The sequence below is a fragment of the Bombina bombina genome, chromosome 6 (genome assembly GCF_027579735.1).
Source record: "Bombina bombina isolate aBomBom1 chromosome 6, aBomBom1.pri, whole genome shotgun sequence".
Taxonomy (NCBI): domain Eukaryota; kingdom Metazoa; phylum Chordata; class Amphibia; order Anura; family Bombinatoridae; genus Bombina; species Bombina bombina.
This window is the reverse complement of record NC_069504.1, coordinates 661,030,303-661,048,752: the sequence shown is the minus strand read 5'-3', so window position 1 is coordinate 661,048,752 and position 18,450 is coordinate 661,030,303. Positions and strand designations below refer to the sequence as shown.

Here is an 18,450-nt window from a genome sequence, read left to right as displayed (position 1 = left end):
TGAAAATAATGTGGGGACACAATGCTGCAAGCAGGTCCGCTTTTTGGGTGGAGCGAGTAGGCTGCACTCATTTACACACCCGCCGGCATGTTATCAGATCCCATAAGTTATTGGTTGTAATGCAGGTGGAAGCTTTCTTTGTAAGAAACTTGTCCAGGGATGCTCCTACATGGTGAGGCTAGAGAAGGAGTTAGGTGCTTGTGGTTTCCTGACATTAACTGGTGGATTGAGGCTGTGGAAGGTAACGGTTAGTTATTTGTTGTCTTGAAACTTTTTATTTTACAGAGTCTGTGAAGTCATTTTAATATTTCAGAACAGTAAGATTTAGTGTTTTGGGAAGTAAACTAGTTGCCAGGAGTAGCCTTTTATACTGCAAGGAGGCATAGGTGTGTTTGCAGTATTTATACAGCAGTCTGACTTTCAGGATATGTGCTTCATTGCAAAGTGATGTGTTCCTTTGGTCCCCTTTATATTGTCGTGTTTGATGAAGCTCATGTGTGCATGTGTTTGTGCGTATGTGTGATGTGTGGTGTGTGTGCCTATGAGTGTGTGTGTGTGCATATGAGTGTGGGCATGTGGTGGGTATTTATATGTGTGTGTATGTGGCGTGTGTGCATATGAGTGTGTGTATGTGGTGTTTGTGTGTGTGTGTGGTGTGTGCATATGAGTGTGTTTATATGTAGTGTGCATGCATCGGAATGTACCTGTGATGTTTGTGTGTAAGTATGTATGGGAGGGCTGCTTTGCCTTAAAATGCCCGGGCCTATTTTTTTTTCTCAAAGATCTCATTTAATCTTATTTTTAGACTTTTTCTCTCTTCTATATTTGCTAAAATCAGTTAACAGCAATGTGATATATATATACTAAAATCAGTTATCAGCAATTAAATAAAGGGGGCCTGTTTTTTGCACTAGAAGTTGGTAAAAACTGAGTGTATTCACATGGACTTTAAGAATTGTGAATATTCCAACAAAATATTCTCACACCCCAGGTCTCAGGGTTATAATCACCTTATAACAACATTTACTGTCTCCAGGTTTATTTCATTATGCTGTGTATATATATATATATATATATATATATATATATATATATATATATATATATATATATATATATATATATATATATATATATATATATATATATATATATATATATATATATGTGTTTATATTTTAAAGCAGGAATATTTTATGTTAGGATGTTTTTATAGACGTGGTTAAAGTAAAACCAGTGTAAAAAGCTTGAAATATTTAATAATATAATCTGTAATAAAATGTTAAAAAAAAAAAAAATATATATATATATATATTGCCGCACACAAGCGGTATCAAGCCCGCACACAGAAAAAAATAATTGCACGCAAGGAAAAAAAATTAGAGGGAACATTGGTGGTCTTATATGTTTGGATGAGCGCCAATACCTGTTTTTTTTATTATAACTCTCTATAATTGTCTTCCATCCATGCGATCGAAGAAGACAGAGGAGAGATTCCGAATGGTCCACTTATCGGGAAAAAAAATTTGGAGCCATAACTAGACCAAACGGAAGTGCAATAAAGAAGAGGTCCTTGAGAATTGGTACGTGAAGGGAGCATCCTTCAGATCTATCGTGGTTATGAACTGCCCTTCTCAGACGAGGGGAATAATATACCTTATTGTCTCCATCTTGAACGAGGGGACATTGAAAAACTTGTTTAAGCACTTTAGGTCCAGAATCGGACGTAAAGTTCCCTGCTTCTTTGGGACCACGAAAAGGTTTGAATAGTATTCCAAACCTCTCACTGCGATAGGCACCGGGATAATAACTTCTAAGAGGACAGATCCCGTACGCACCCCAGAAAGGCTTCCTTCCTCTGTGATCAGGAAGACAGGAGAGAGAGGAGGAATCTGCCCTTGTGTGGCTGAGACTTGAAACCTAATCTTGTAACCCTGAGCTACGACCTCCAGGACTTATGGATCCTGCACGTCCCTGAACCAAGCGACTGAAAAGAGCGACAGTCTGCCCCCTACACGATCCAGAAGAGGACCGGGGACCACCCATTAATGCTAACTTAAACTCGGCAGGCTTCTTGCCCTGCTTGGATTTATTCCAGGACTGAGTCGGCGTCCAAGAGCTCTTGTTTTGCTCTGGCTTAGCAGAGGACTGCTGACATGGGCTTTATCAGAAAGAAAAACAAACAAAAATTGTCCTTCATATTCTCTTGCGGTAGGAGAGCACCCTTGCCCCCTGTGACCGTGGAGATAATTGTGTCCAGGCCTAGACCAAACAAAATCATTCCCTAAAAGGGGAGGGAAAGAAGTCTAGACTTGGAAGTCGTATCCGCAGACCATGATTTCAGCCAGAGCCCAATGGGCCTGAACAGAAAATATGAAGCCGTAGCATTCAGACTAATAATCTGCATATCAGCATTACAGATAAAATTAATTATTTCCTGAATAACGTCGCGGGGACCCTCCCCCTCGATCAAATCCCATAAGGAGTCGCACCAATAGGAAACTGCTCCAGCAACCGCGGCAACAGCCGCCGCCTGTTGAAAAACAAATATCCTGTATGTTGAAACATCTTTCTTAAAAGAGTTTCCATCTTTTATCCATGGGCTCCTAAAACGAAGAGCTATCCTCAAGCGGGATAGGAGAACGTTTAGCAAGGGTGAAGATAGCGCCATCCCTTTTAGGGACGGAACCTCACAACTCCATAGAGTCCAGGACCGGGAACAATTTGTTAAAAGGAGAAGAGGGGAAAAAGGAATCCAATCCGGTCTCATTTATTCTTAATAATGTTCGCCATCTAACAGGCGCAGGGAAGGATAAGGTACCACCATGTCCTCAAATCCCAACCAATTTAGGAATCAAAGATTCGTCAGGCAATTTGGCCTCTGGAACCTCTGAATTCGCCAAAAACTTTTAGAAGAAATCACAAATTCCTAAAACTAAAGTCTGGTTCCTCCGCAGCCAGAGGTTTAGAGGCAGCAGACTCCGACCCAGAATGTTCATACTCTGAAGTCTCGGAAAGAACTTCATCCTCGGATAACCGTATCAGTTAAATCCAATAAATTATCTGATGTACTCTGGGAAGTAGTGCAATATGTAACTTTTCGCTTGCGCTTGGCAGGGCGAGGTATAGCATTAAAGGCCGCAGACACCGCCGTCTGAACTGTGCAGTAACGTCTGGTGAAAAAAGGCCCCCTCCAGATGGAGGATCAGCAATGCTACGGGAAAATGCATGTGTAGAGAGAGAAGAATGTAGGGTATGCACCTCATTGGACGACAACTCTACAGAGGTGGATGGCTCAGTGGTATCAAACATGTTTGATATTATCACATTATCAAGGCATATGGAACATAATAGAGAGGGCGGATCTAAAGCCTCTTCACAATTTAAACAGGAATTACTCTTTAGGAATAGAGGGAGTACCCTCTAAAGTAACAGAATCCTCCGTCCCTAGTGCAATAAGCAGAGAACTATAGAAAATAAAATAATTTTATTCACAAAAACAGCACCCTTATACCCCAATGGCTGGGGCATTCCCCACCTCCTATGACCCAGACAGTACAGAGATTTATGACTCTTCTCTGATAAACACCCGGTCAGGAAAGAGGGAATGAAAACTGTGTAATGCAGGACTGTATCTGCTATGAGAAAAACCGTGCCAAACTTGTAAGCTGCTCAGCTCTCAAAGTGAAACCTGTATATTCCATAACAGCCTATGAGCCCATAACATCTCTCACATAAAAGCAGCATAAAATCAAATAAACATATAAGATTATTCCCCACTGTTCAATAATCCCCCTCAGGAGATATTAACCCTTGATTCTATATAGATAAAAGGAGTCACACTGTGACCCTGTCTTCTTGCGTTATCATACATGTATAAAAAATGAAACAATCTTATCAGAATCTATGCCGTGGAACAGTAACACGGTCCTTCAAGTTTGACAGATAGTAGCGTCGCTTCTGATAGTAGCATCGCTTAAAACTCCAGTCCCATTTCGAAGAGCACTACCCTCCATAAGAGACTACTCCGAAATCTTCTGACACTTCTCTGCCAACCTCCTGTGACAAAAGGCAAAGAATGACTGGGGTTATGAGGAAGTGGGGGAGGTATTTAAGCCTTTGGCTGGGGTGTCTGCCTCCTCCTGGTGGCCAGGTTCAGTATTCCCCAAAAGTAAGGAATGGAGCTGTAGACTCTTCCCATATTAAGAAGGAAATATAATATGTACTTTACCTGCAAATTTATACTGCAGTACCTCACCATTAACCCTTTCTTTTTACTTTCTGAATTGTAAAGCTCTAACTCCCCCCCCACACACACATTTCCTTCTATGGCTGTATCTATATCTTTTGTTCTCTTTTGGTAGAATGCAAAAATGCATAGGGATTATCTGCTGGAGCATGCCTAGAAGCTGTGAACTCAGTTGAAATACAATACCTGTGTCTAAACACTGATAAGAGGGGTGGAGTTGGATGCTCCAGGAAGCTTAGCTATGTAATTCATTTTGCTTATTTTTGAAAATTATTTTAAAATACTTGCCAGCAAGTATTTAATTAATTGGCACTTTTAGGACAGGAGATCTCAACCTGTGTATGTCCCTTTAAGCAAATTGAATAATAGTAAACTAGAAACTTTTTAAAATTGTATGCTTTGTCTGAATCACAAAAGAAAAATGTTAGGTTTGATGTCCCTTTAAGACCTTGTCACTGAGATTAACCATAAATTGGAAACAAAGTTGTATAAGTGCAGTTATTCTAACTGTGTAAAGTATTCAAAGAGTATATTTGAGTTGGACAAGGAGCTGGACAATGGCGTTAACTACAACTACTGACGTACCTGGATATTTCTAATCTCTTTCATATATTAAATTTTCATTTACAAATGTTACAAATATTCTTTCTTGTCCTAACAATATCATCTCATCTCCTTAAGAAAAAAAAAAAAGTTACAGCTCCACCTTTCCCTTACAAAAATCCAAGATTCTTCCCTGTCTCTTAATCCTCAGCCCACCATGCTTCACTGACATAACCTCAAACACACAAGATAGACTGTCATCTTTCCCAGTCTGGCATTTTTCGCCTTACAGCTGAATTTTTCTGCTCACAACATTGCTTAAAGGGATACTAAACCCAATTTTTGTCTTTCATGATTCAGATAGAGCATGCAATTTTAAGCAAATTTCTAGTTTACTCCTATTATAATTTTTTCCTCTTTCTCTTGATATCTTTATTTGAAAAGCAGGAATGTAAGCTTATGAACCGGACCATTTTTGGTTCAGCACCTAGGTAGTACTTGCTAATTGGTGGCTAAATGTATGTAAAATTTTATTGTATCTAAAGTACAAATTAATTTCATAACCTCACAAATTTATTTAATGATAACTTGTGCAATAAACTTTGAAAAATGTTAATATGAACTAATTTTACCTGAATACTAACTTAAATTTTAGGCAGGTGGTCAGTAAAATCAGCCGGTAAAAAGGTCCTGGGGAGAACACTGCTATCTTATCTATTTCAACAAAGTTAAACTGATAGTAAATCCTAGCTTTTGTGAAAAGCTAGTATTTACCAGTTCCTTTATTTGTCTGAAGCATTCGCTGCGCTGAGAACCTCAGGCAGCCCATGGCAGAACGCTATTTTCTGTGAGGTGATCTTAGCCAATTGCGTGCTAGCTATCTGGCATGGTGCCAGCTGGCCTGCACGGCTATTGGCTAAGAGGTAGAAACATCACCTCACAGCAAACTAGCTATCTGCTGTGGGCTGCCTGAGGAGCTCAGTGTTGCAAACGCTTCAGAGAAATAAAGGAACTTTCAGTATGAAGTATTTTATACTTCATGAATGAAAGTCCCCTTTATTTGTTCCACTGGTAAATCCTAGGGTTTCACAAATGCTAGGATTTACCATCACTTTAATAAAATGAGATGACTCCCATAAAACTAAATGAAATACATACTACTGGGTGTCTGTGTCAAAAAAGATTTGGATAGAGATAAAAGGATGGTCTTACCTTTAAAAGCTTGGTTACATTCAGCTGCCTTAGGTTCAGTAGAGGAGATCTGGGGTTGTGTGAATTTTTTATCTTCCTCAAGCAAGCTGTGTCCTTCTAAATCCTGGCTCTGAGACAGTTCTAAAAGCCCGAAGGCCAACTGAGATGTGCCAGAGTCTAGAATAAAAGCATCCATAAAATATGTGGCACAGGTTGAGCCTGAATAGTGTAGTTATCAAATTAATATCAAGAGCATATATTTAAAAGGAAATCTGACATAATGTGCACCTGCCTAATCATGTCTATTCAAGTATTCATACATAAAACATAATTAAAGTCTCTGTTTTGTAAGACGTTAAAATATTACCTTCCGCTTGGAGGGACTGTGTTGAGCAGTTTGCATCATCTTGTTCGGTATTTTCTTCAGATATAAAAACACTGAAAAAAACATAAAACATATTTCTAAAGAAACTGCATCTGTACACATAAAAAACTAGTAAATATAGATTTCTCTGTTCGCCATTAGATGGCTTAAAAAAACAAAATATTGCTCATAATCAGGAAGCCAGTTTGAGTTAACAAAAAAAAAAAAAGGTTAGAATTTTTTTTTCTTTGCTTTTCAAGTGAGGGATGACCATCCTGTAGTTCATATTTGTAGTTTTCAGCTTACTTTTTGGTTACTTGTGGATGCAAGAGGCATGATAAAAACGCTTTAAAGTAAGTAACAAATTCTTCTGTACAGAGACAGAATTAGAACAAGTAGTCCAGAATTAGCATTTCAGATAGGAAAGTTGACCTCATGAATATTTTAAATGCAGCTCCAACAAAACGTGTTACCAATTAGTTAAAGTGATGGTAAATTTTACATGTTTTAAAATCAGGTCCGGAATCTAAGCAATATTTTAGATTGACTTTAATTGATCACCTCTAAGATGCGCTGTAACTTACTATTTAGTCTAGCGTGCCATTCTAATACCCCGCATTCTGGCCGCCCACTTCAAGGTTATGAATTTAATTTGTGGACTCTCACTGCCATTAAAAATAAATATGAGCTTTGAAGTGGGCAGCTGGAGCGCAGGGTATTAGAATGGCACAGCTGGATTAAAAAGTTTCAACGCATCTTCATTAGAGGTGATCAATTAAAGTCCATCTAAAATATTGCTTAGGTTCCAGACCTGATTTAAAAACATGTACAGTTTGCCATCACTTTAAGATTAATCCTATTGTTGGTAGCAGCTGATTAATTTTGTGTACTACTTAAGGTATATTCTAGAAATGAAATGACCAGAACTCATAAACCAGCTCATCAGGCTGCTTAGGTCCACATGAATCATGGGCCTTCGGGTCAGACTATCTAATAAATATTTGAATGTCTGGGGATCCAGGAATTGTTTTTACATGATCAAATGAAGCCAAGCTTATATTTACAATTAAAAGATATGCAAAAACTTATAAAAAATTATGCTTACATGATCATTTTCTTTTCTTCTGACGGGGAGAGTCCACAGCTGCATTCATTACTTTTGGGAATTCAGAACCTGGCCACCAAGAGGAGGCAAAGACACTCCAGCCAAAGGCTTAAATACTTCTCCCACTTCCCTTATCCCCCAGTCATTCTGCCAAGGGAACAAGGAACAGTAGGAGAAATATCAGGGTGAAAAAAAAAAGGTGCCAGAAGAATAAAAAAAAAAAAAAAATATGGCCGTCCCATATAAAAAAAAAACGTGGGCGGGGAGCTGTGGATTCTCCCCCTCAGAAGAAAAGAAAATTATCAGGTAAGCATTATTTCAGTTTTTCCTTCTTAAACGGGGAGAGAGTCCCCAGCTGCATTCATTACTTTTGGGAAAGCAATACCCAAGCTATAGAGGACACTGAATGCAAAAAAAGGGCAGATAGACGAAGCGGCCCATTCGGAGGGCACCACAGCCTGAAATTACTCAAACACCAGACAAAAAAAAACTGCTTCACCAGAAACAGAAGGATAAAAACTGAAAGGACCAAGTAACTGCCCATCAGTTAAACCCAGTAAGGCCCTAGCTAGAGACCGCTCAGAATCACTAGATTCCACCGAGCACAAAACCCCCCGAGGAGGCAAGTCCAGAAGGCTCCAAGCCCGCACAATTTCCACATAACCCCTGAAGGGAAGAAGCAGAAGAAAAAGGACTCAACAACAGATCTAAAGACCAACAACTAGGGCAAAAAGAAACCCAGCAGAAACTCCAAGCGCAAACCAAGGTTGCAAAAGGACAAAAATGCATAGAAATGAACTCAAAACGACCGAAGAGAAAGAAGGGAGGAAAAACAAAATTTATGCTTACCTGATAAATTTCTTGACACGGTGTGTCCACGGATCATCATCAATTACTGTTGGGAATCAATACCCAAGCTTGAGGACACAGATAAGGGAGGGACAAGACAGGTAACCTAAAGAGAAGGCACCACAGCTTGAAGAACCTCTCTCCCAAAAGTATCAAACTTATAGAATTTAGAAAAAAGTATGTAAAGATGACCAAATTGCAGCCTTGCAAATCTGTTCCACAGAAGCTTCATTCTTGAAAGCCCAGGAAGAAGAGACAGCCCTCGTGAAATGAGCTGTGATTTCGTCAGGAGCTTGCTGTCCAGCAGTCTCATAAGCCAAACGGATAACACTCTTCAGCCAAAAAGAAAGCGACGTAGCCGTAGCTTTCAGACCCTTGCGTTTCCCAGAAAAACAAACAAATAAGGCAGAGGACTGACCTTAGTCGCCTGCAGAAAGAATTTCAGTGCACGAACAACATCTAGGTAATGCAACAAACGTTCCTTATGAGAAGAAGGGTTAGGACACAAAGAAGGAACAACTATTTCCTGATTAATATTCTTGAATGAAACAACTTTAGTCAAGAAACCCAACTTAGTACGCAAAACCACCTTATCAGAATGAAAGATAAAATAAGGGGAATCACACTGTAGCGCAGAGAGCTCTGAAACTCTCAGAGCAGAGGAAATAGCAACAAGAAACAAAACCTTCCAAGATAACTTAATATCTAAATAATGCATAGGCTCAAACGGAGCCTGCTGTAAAACCTTGAGAACAAGATTAAGACTCCAGGGAGGAGTAACCAGTTTAAACACAGGCCGGATCCTGATCAAGGCCTGACAAAACAATTGCACGTCTGGAACATGCGCCAAATGCTTATGTAACAAAAACATAAATTACGCTTACCTGATAATTTAATTTCCATCGAGGGGAGGAAAATCCATGGCTTCATTCATTACTATTGGGAATTAAGAACCTGGCCACCAGGAGGAGGCAAAGACACCCCAGCCAAAGGCTTAAATACCTCCCCCACTTCCCTCATCCCCCAGTCATTCTGCCGAGGGAACCAGGAACAGTAGGAGAAATATCAGGGTAAAAAAAGGTGCCAGAAGATGAATAAATTTAGGGCCGCCCAATGGAGATACGGGCAGGAGCCGTGGACTCTCCTCCCCTCGATGAAACAGCCAGTCTGGCTGAGAAACGTGTTGCAACTGTTTTTAAACATTTGTTATTACTCCAGTTGGGTTGTACTGTGTACATCCTCACTTCTTAATAAATTACCTTTTAATCTACGGTTTGGAAGCCTGTGCTTTTGTTATCCACTGGATTACCTGGACCCATCATCCTGTTGCAGGATCAGTGTACCTGGGTCACTGAAATTCCCCAGCCTGCATCAATTAGCACATGGGTGCTGCTCATTTTGTGAGTATTTTACCATCTACCTGATCTGTTACTATCATATTCCAACAGAGTGGCACTAGGAGGCGCCCTCTCTTTGTGATTTCTTCACAGATTCCAGTTTTTCCATCTATCTTCACGTGAGGAGCTGCCAACCACATAGGAAGACATACCTGGAGAGACCATTTATATTGATGTTCATTTTTGGAACTCTCTGAACATTGGACTTTCTTTTAGTTGACCCTCATATTTGGATTCAGCAGGAAAGTCCATGGCTTCATTCATTACTATTGGGAATTAAGAACCTAGCCACCAGGAGGAGGCAAAGACACCCCAGCCAAAGGCTTAAATACTCCCCCACTTCCCTCATCCCCCAGTCATTCTGCCGAGGGAACCAGGAACAGTAGGAGAAATATCAGGGTAAAAAAAAGGTGCCAGAAGATGAATAAATTTAGGGCCGCCCAACGGAGATACGGGCGGGAGCCGTGAACTCTCCTCCCCTCAAAACTTTCCAAGATAACAACTTAATATCTAAGGAACGCATCGGCTCAAATAGAGCCCCTTGAAGAACTTTAATTAGACAGGTTGTTAGTTTATAAAATACTAACAACCTGTCTAAATAACAGGGCGGGCCGTGGACTCATGTCAAGAAAGAAAGAAATTTATCAGGTAAGCATAAAATTTTGTTTTCTTTCTAATGACACAATGAGTCCACGGATCATCATTAATCACTATTGGGAATCAATAACCAAGCTAGAGTACAGAGATAAGGGAGGGACAAGACAGGAAATCTAAACGGAAAGCAGCACTGCTTGAAAAACCTCTCTCCCAAAAGCGACCTCAGCCGAGGTTAAAAAGTCAAATTTATAAAAGTTTGAAAAAGAGAGAAGAGAGGACCAAGTTGCAGCCTTGCAAGACTGTTCCATAAAGGCTTCATTTTGAATGCCCAGGAAGAGGAAACAACCCTCGTAGAAAGAGCCGTTACTCCCTCGGGAGTCTGCTGTCCAGCAGTTTCATAGGCAAAGCAAATGATACACTTCAGCCACAAAGAAAGAGAAGTAGCTGTAGCTTTCTGTCCCGTACGTTAAACAGAAGACTGAAGAAATCCTTAGTCGCCTGTAAATAGAATTTTAGTGCACGAACCACGTCCAGATTGTGTAGAAGCCATTCCTCCTGAGGAGGAGGATTAGGACACAAGGAAGGAACAACAATCTCCAGATTAATGTTCCGGTCTGAAACTACTTTAGGGAGAAACCCTAATTTAGTATGAAAAAAAGAGAGAGACTCATACTCCTGATTAATGTTCCGGTCTGAAACTATGCAATACTGAGAGCTCTGAAAATCTACGAACAGATGAAATAGCGACATGAAACAAAACTTTCCAAGATAACAACTTAATATCTAAGGAATGCATCGGCTCAAACAGAGCCCCTTGAAGAACTTTAAGAACTAAATTAAGACTCCAAGAAGGAGTAACTGATTTGAATACGGGCCTGATCCTAACTAAGGCCTGACAAAACGACTGTATGTCTGGGAAGTCTGCCAGACGTTTGTGTGACAAAATAGACAAGGCAGATATTTGACCCTTTAGAGAATTTGCCTATAATCCCTTCTCCAAAATTCTAGGAGAAAGGACAGAATTCTAGGAATCCGAACTCTACTCAAAGAGTAGGCCTTGGATTCACACAAGTATAGATATTTACGCCATATCTTATGGTTAATCTTCCAAGTCACAGGTTTACAAACCTGAATCATGGTCTCAATGACCGATTCCGAAAATCCACGCTTGGATAAAATTAAGCATTCAATCTTGAAGCAGTCAGCTTTAGAGAAACTAGATTTGGATGAAAGAAAGGTCCTTGAATTAAAAGGTCCTTCTCCTCAAAGGAAGTCTCCAAGGTGGAAGAGATGACATGTCCACCAGGTCTGAATACCAAATCCTGCGAGGCCACACCGGTGCAAGGAGGATCACCGACGCCCTCTCCCGCTTGATTCGAGCAATGACCCGAGGTAGAAGAGAAAAACTGAGGAAATCGGTATGCAAGACTGAAATTCCAAGGTACAGTCAGAGTGTCTATCAGTACAGCCTGAGGGTTCCTCGACCTTGACCCGAACCATGGAAGCTTGGCATTCTGCCAAGAAGCCATGAGATCCAATTCCGACTGATCCCATTTGAGAATCAGGCTGGAAAACACTTCCGGATGGAGATCCCACTCCCCCGGGTGAAAGGCCTGCCTGCTTAGGAAGTCTGCCTCCCAGATGTCCACTCCTGGAATGTGGATCGCCAACAGACAGCAATTGTGGGTCTCCACCCACTGAATGATCTTGGCTACCTCTGTCATGGCCAAGAAACTCCGAGTTCCTCTCTGACGAGTGGAGTAAGCCACTGAAGTTATATTATCCGATTGAAACGTGATGAACCGGGCCGAAGCTAACTGAGGCCAGGCGAGAATTGAAGATTGTTCTCAATTCTAGAATGTTTATGGGTAGAACAGACTCCGACCGAGTCCATGTTCCCTGAGCCTTTAGAGAGCCCCAAACTGCTCCCCATCCCAGAAGGCTGGCATCTGTTGGCATCACAATCACCCAGGAAGATCTGCAAAAGCAGGTTCCCTGGGAGAGATGATTCTGAGACAACCACTAAGGTAGAGATCCCTTGTCTCCTGCTCCAGCTGTAATCGCAGAGACAGATCCTCATAATCTCCGTTCCACTGCCTAAGCATGATTAACTGCAGAAGTCTGAGGTGGAAACGGGCGAACGGGATGATGTCCATTGCCACTACCATCAGCCCAATTACCTCCATGCACTGAGCCACTGATGACCGAGGAGAGGACTGAAGTGCTAGGCAAGAATTAAAAATTCCTTGATTTCCTGAAAATTCTTGGAGCTGTGGCAAGGCCGAATGGAAGAGCCCCGAGCTGGAAGTGTTTGTCTAGAAAGGCAAACCTCAGAAAATTGGATGGTCCTTGTGGATGGGAACCTGCAAGTAAGCATTCTTTAAATCCACCGTGGTCATATTAACTGACCCTCTTGGACCCAAGGAAGAAAGGAACAAATAGTTTCCATCTTACAGCACTCTGAGAAACTTGATTAGACTCATGGGTAAAATTGGTCTGACGGTTCCCTCCTTCTTGGGAACCACGAACCGATTGGAAAAGAATCTCAGACCTCATTCCTGCTTTGGAACAGAAACTATCACTCCCAAGTCAGAGAGGTTCCGTACAAGTGTAAGAACACCTCTCTTTTTGTCTGGTCTGCAGAGAATCTTGAAGGCAGAACCTGCCCCTGGGAGGAAAAAATTAAACTCCAGTTTGTATTTCGAAACCAAGCTTGAACGAAGAAGGAAAGCCTGCCCTCCGCAAGGTCCGGTCCCGGATCGGAGGCAGGCTCTTCATGATGTCTGATTCAACAGCAGGCTTTTTGGATTGTTTTCCCCAATTCCAAGACTGACTGAGTCTCCAGGAAGGCTTGGACTGCTCACGCTTGGAAGAGGGAGTGGAAGGATTTTTCTTGAAAATTCGAAAAGGAACGAAAATTACTCTGACATTCTTTTTATTTCTCTTATCCTGAGGGAGGGATATATCCCTTACCTCCCGTAATATCAGAGTTATCTCTGTCAAACCGGGTCTAAACAAGGTCTTTCCCTTGTAAGGAATCGCCAAAAGTTTAGACTTAGATGAGACATCCGCAGACCAGGATTTTAACCATAACGCTCTGCGGTTAATATAGGAAGCCTGAAATCTTAGCTCCCAGCTTAATAACCTGAAGTGAAGCATCTGAAATAAAGAAGTTGGTTAACTTCAAAGCCTTTATCCAATCCTGGATGTCTTCGAGGGGAGTGTCTGTCCGATAGAAACAGACAACACATCAAACCAGTATGCTGCCGCACTAGTAACGTTAACACTGCAGGTAGCCATTGTAAACCCTGGTGTACATACATTCTTTTGAGCAACCCCTCTAACTTGTTATCCATAGGATCTTTAAAGGAATACTAACCCCACATTTTTTTCTTTCATGATTCAGATAGAGCATGCAATTTTAAGCAACTTTCTAATTTACTCCTATTATCAATTTTTCTTTGTTCTCATGTTATCTTGATTTGAAAAAGCAGTAATAAAAGGTTAGGAGCAGGCCCATTTTTAGTTCAGCACCTTGGTAGAGCTTGCTGATTGGTTTGCTACATTTAGCCACAAATCAGCAAGTGCTACCCAGGTTCTGAACAAAAAATGGGCCGGCTCTAAAGCTTACAGTACTGCTTTTTCAAATCAAGATAGCATGAGAACAAAGAAAAATTGATAATAGGAATAAATTAGAAAGGTGCTTAAAATCTCGTGCTCTATCTGAATCATGAAAGAAAAAAAATTAGGTTTAGTATCCCTTTAAAGAAACAACTATCCTCTATGGGAATAGCAGTCCTCTGACTAGCGTGGAAATTGTCCCTTCCACTTAGGGAACCTCAGCCAAGACTCCTTAATAGAGTGTGCTATAGGAAAAATCCTTTTAAATTAGGAGATGTAGAAAAAGGGATAGCCGATTTCTCCCATTCCTTAGCCATAATCTCTGTAGCCCTTTCTGGTACAGGAAATACTTCCACCATGAAGGGCACGTCAAAATACTTGTTTAGTTTTACCGTACTTTTTAGGATTGACTACGCCGGTAGTGACAGTGTCATCCAGGGTAGCCAAAACAAACGGAGGTGTCCAAGCTTAAACCTGGAGGAAACAACATCAGTATCCGATAAAGGCATTACACTGTCTGAGTCTGAAGTTTCCCCCTCAGATACTACCAAAGTATCTTCCTCTTCAGGCGTCTGGGAAGAAAAATTTCGGAATAGCCACTACTGTATTAGCAACTTTTATTGATTGAAAACATTTCCTCTTGCGCTCTCCCTGCAGCATGGGAAAAGGCAGACAATGCATTAGATACCGCCGATGACATTAGAGAAGTGATGTCTTGCAAGGTAACTCCAGGTGGAGTTAGAGGAAGCGCAGAGCACTGCATGAGCGGGCGATAAATTTGGGACACTTGAGGAGACAGTTGCGGCATTATTGAACATTGTCATTAGACTCCTTAACAGCATCCGCTTTAGGAGGAGTTGGCTCAGAAAAAAAAGTCTATCACTATAATTTAAAGTTCTCTCAATACATGAGGAGCAGAAAGGGATTTGTGGTTCCACATTGGTATCAAAAACAAAGAACAAGTGACACTTTGCAGTGCCTCTTGGTCCATTCTGACTCAATGGATTAATTATTCAAATACACTTCTTAAATTTTTTTAATAAAAATTAACAGAAAAACGTTACTGTCTCTTTAAATTTTAAAACTTAACTTTTTTATTTTTGTGTGCAGAAAAAGTTAATTAGGTACACAAAAACTGCAGAACCCCTCTACACCTCAGCTTAACTTTGCTGAGGTGCCTATAAGCCCTTCTGACACCAGTTACATCCTGTCAGTAAAAGATCCGGAACTCAGCTGTAGCACTGTCCGGTCCTAAAACATGTGTAAACACTGAGGACTCTGCTCCGTACCTTCCGATAACAGGAAGTGCAGGGAAAGTGGTGTGCAATGCAAATTGGCACCACACATAGCTCTGCCCATCGTGGGCGTTTCAAAAGGCAATCTCCCGGTCGCCATGTTTATTGTAAAGTTAAGCCACCGGGAGTAAAATAAACATTCTGTCAAGCCTCTTGTTTAGTTTTACCGCTTTATAATCCTTTCGTAACTGCTAGGCAGCTGCTTAGCCATTGCTATATCAGAACAGTGAACCACCTCACACAGAGCCAGCGATTTGAGCCACCGTGAGCAGTGGGAAAAAAAAAAAAAAAAACCTCATTTTGAGTCTCTCTCCTCAGCCCCAGCGCCTGCCTAAAAAGTGCTGTCATATAATCCCCTCCTTTTATATATAGGAGGCTCTATGTCCCAGGATAAATAAAGTGCTCCTCTGTGATCTTTTATTTCCCAGACCCAGAATAAAAAGGCAGCACTTACCTTGTAAATCTGCCAGACAGCAAGGCAGCTCACCAGGTTTGAGAGGTCCTCTTTCTCCCTGTGGAGAAAGATAAAACCTGATTAATCTTACTTAGGCTATCAGGATTAGGGCAGCATAAATTACATTGGGAAGCACAGTGAGAATTATGTCCCACAAGTTCCCATTGCTCTAAAGCCACCACTGCTCTACTGAAGATACTGATATGGACTACGGCTAAACCCCAGAACAAAGCAGCACAATCTTGTACTACTTTAAAAATAAACTCTTGATTGAAGAATCTTTTACTAACACCTAACTTTACCACTTCCTTGCTCTAACGTAGGCAAAGAGAATGACTGGGGTGGGATAGAAGGGAGGTGATATTTAACAGCTTTGCTGTGGTGCTCTTTGCCGCCTCCTGCTGGGCAGGAGTGATATTCCCAACAGTAATTAATGATGATCCGTGGACTCATCATGTCATTAGAAAGAAATGACAGTATCAGGTAAGCATAATTTATGTTTTCCATCTAAAGGGGAGGAAAATCCACGGCTTCATTCATTACTATTGGGAACATATACCCTAAGCTCTAGAGGACACTGAATGAAACCGGGAGGGTAAAAGGCGGACCCTAATCTGAGGGCACCACAGCCTGCAAAACCTCTCTCCAAAAACAGCTTCCGCAGAAGCAAAAACGTCAAATTTGTAAAACTTTGTAAAAGTGTGTAAGGAGGACCAGGTAGCCGCCTTACAAATTTGCTATATAGAGGCCTCATTCTTGAAGGCCCAAGACGAAGCCACAGCTCTAGTTGAATGAGCCGTGATCCTCTGAGACTTATGTCCCGCTGTCTCATAAGCCAAGCGAATCAAGCTCCTCAACCAAAAATACAAAGAAGTAGCAGAGGCCCTTTGCCCCTTGCGCTTCCCAGAATAAACCACAAAAAGAGATGTAGACTGTCTGAAATCCTTTGTAGCCTGAAGATAGAACTTTAAGGCACGAACCACATCCAGGTTATGAAGTAACCTCTCCTTTGAAGAGGAAGGGTTAGGACGCAAAGAAGGAACAACTATTTCCTGATTGATGTTACGGTTAGACACCACCTTGGGGAGAAACCCCAACCCAGTGCGAGGTACAGCCTTATGCGCATGAGACACCAGATAAGGAGGATCACATTGCAAGGCAGCTTGTTCAGATACTCTGCGTGCCGATGCAATAGCTAACAGGAAGAGAACCTTCCAGGACAGAATTTTAATGTCTATGGAATGCATAGGTTCAAACGGAACCCTCTGCAAGACCTTAAGGACTAAGTTTAAGCTCCAAGGCGGAGCCGACTGTCTAAAGACAGGCATGAGTGAATGTCAGGGAGCTCAGCGAGTCTCCTAGGCAACAAAACTGATAATGCCGAAATCTGTCCCTTTAAAAAGCAACTAGCGGCAAAACTCTTCTCCAAACCATCTTGGAGAAAGGACAGAATCCTGGATACCTTCACCTTATGCTAAGGATATCTATGCTTCTCACACCAGGATAAGTAAGTCCTCCACACCTTATAGTAGATGCGACGAGTGACTGGCTTCCTTGCCTGAATTAGAGTATCAATCACACTTTCTGAAAAGCCTCTCTTGGCCAAGACTAGGCGTTCAATCTCCACGCAGTCAGCCTCAGAGATTCCAGATTTTGATGCTGTAAGGGGCCCTGTGACAGCAGATCCCTGCGACAGGGTAACCTCCATGGCGGAGAGGATGACATCCCAACCAGATTCGCAAACCACGTCCTCCGCGGCCACGAAGGAGCAATCAGAATGGCCGAGGCCCGCTCCTGCTTGATACGTGCCACTATGCGAGATAGAAGTGGTAACGGAAGAAAAATGTAAGCTAGGCAAAATCCCCAAGGATTCACTAAGGCATCTATCAGCACTGCCTGGGGATCCCTGAACCTCGACCCATATCAAGGTAGTTTGCAATTTTGTCTGGACGCCATCTGGTCTTACCCTTGTAAGGAAATGCCAGAAGCTTGGAAAAATCCACTGACCATGTTATGGCCACAAAGCTCCGCAGGCTAGCTCGGCGAAGTTAGATATCTTGGCTCTCTGCTTAAAGACTACCATGGTAGCATCAGAAATAAAGGAATTGGCTAGTTCAAGAGCCTTAATTCAGTTCAGGATCTCCTCCTTAAAGGGACATTAAACCCAAATTTTCTCTTTCATGATTCAAAAATAGAAAACAATTTTAAACAACTTTCTTATATACTTCTGTTATCTAATTTGCTTCATTCTCTTGATATTCCTTCCTGAAAAGCATATCTAGATAGGCTCAGTAGCTTCTGATTGGTGGCTGCACATATTTGCCTCATGTGATTGGCTCACCCATGTGCATTGCTATTTCTTTATCAAAGGATATTTAAATATTGAAGCAAATTAGATAATAGAAGTAAATTGGAATTTTGTTTAAAATTGTATTCTTTCTGAATCATGAAAGAAATATTTTGGTTTTAATGTCCCTTTAAAGGAGTCCCTACCAATTGGAACAAATAAGGTGTCACACCAATAAGATGCCGCACTGACAAAACCAAATTTCCAAGTAAACCTACATTTATTGAGACAAAGACAGGAAACGTCCTCTTAAGGACAGGAGACAGAGAAAACTCCAAGAGTAGCTCTCCCATTCCTGTGAGCACGATTTGCCACAGAAGAATCCTAGTATCTATAAAATTCACTAGATTCTTTAGGGATTGACAACGACAGACGTATCTGAGTCGCTCCAAAGCAGCCGAAAACCTCCTTTAATCACACACGAAGGTGTTCAGGCTG

The 18,450-nt window shown here is 41.4% G+C and overlaps 1 protein-coding gene across 1 annotated transcript in view; it reads right to left on the bottom strand.

Annotated features, from left to right (window-relative positions):
* LOC128663414 (TP53-binding protein 1) overlaps nt 1-18,450 on the bottom strand; it is a 94,651-nt gene that overhangs the window by 36,051 nt on the left and 40,150 nt on the right. Inside the window, exons 5-6 of the mRNA XM_053717735.1 lie at nt 6,351-6,421; nt 6,005-6,160 (exon numbers count right to left, since the gene is read on the bottom strand). Coding sequence (XP_053573710.1) covers nt 6,005-6,160; nt 6,351-6,421 — 227 coding nt within the window. The remainder of the gene's footprint in view (nt 1-6,004; nt 6,161-6,350; nt 6,422-18,450) is intronic.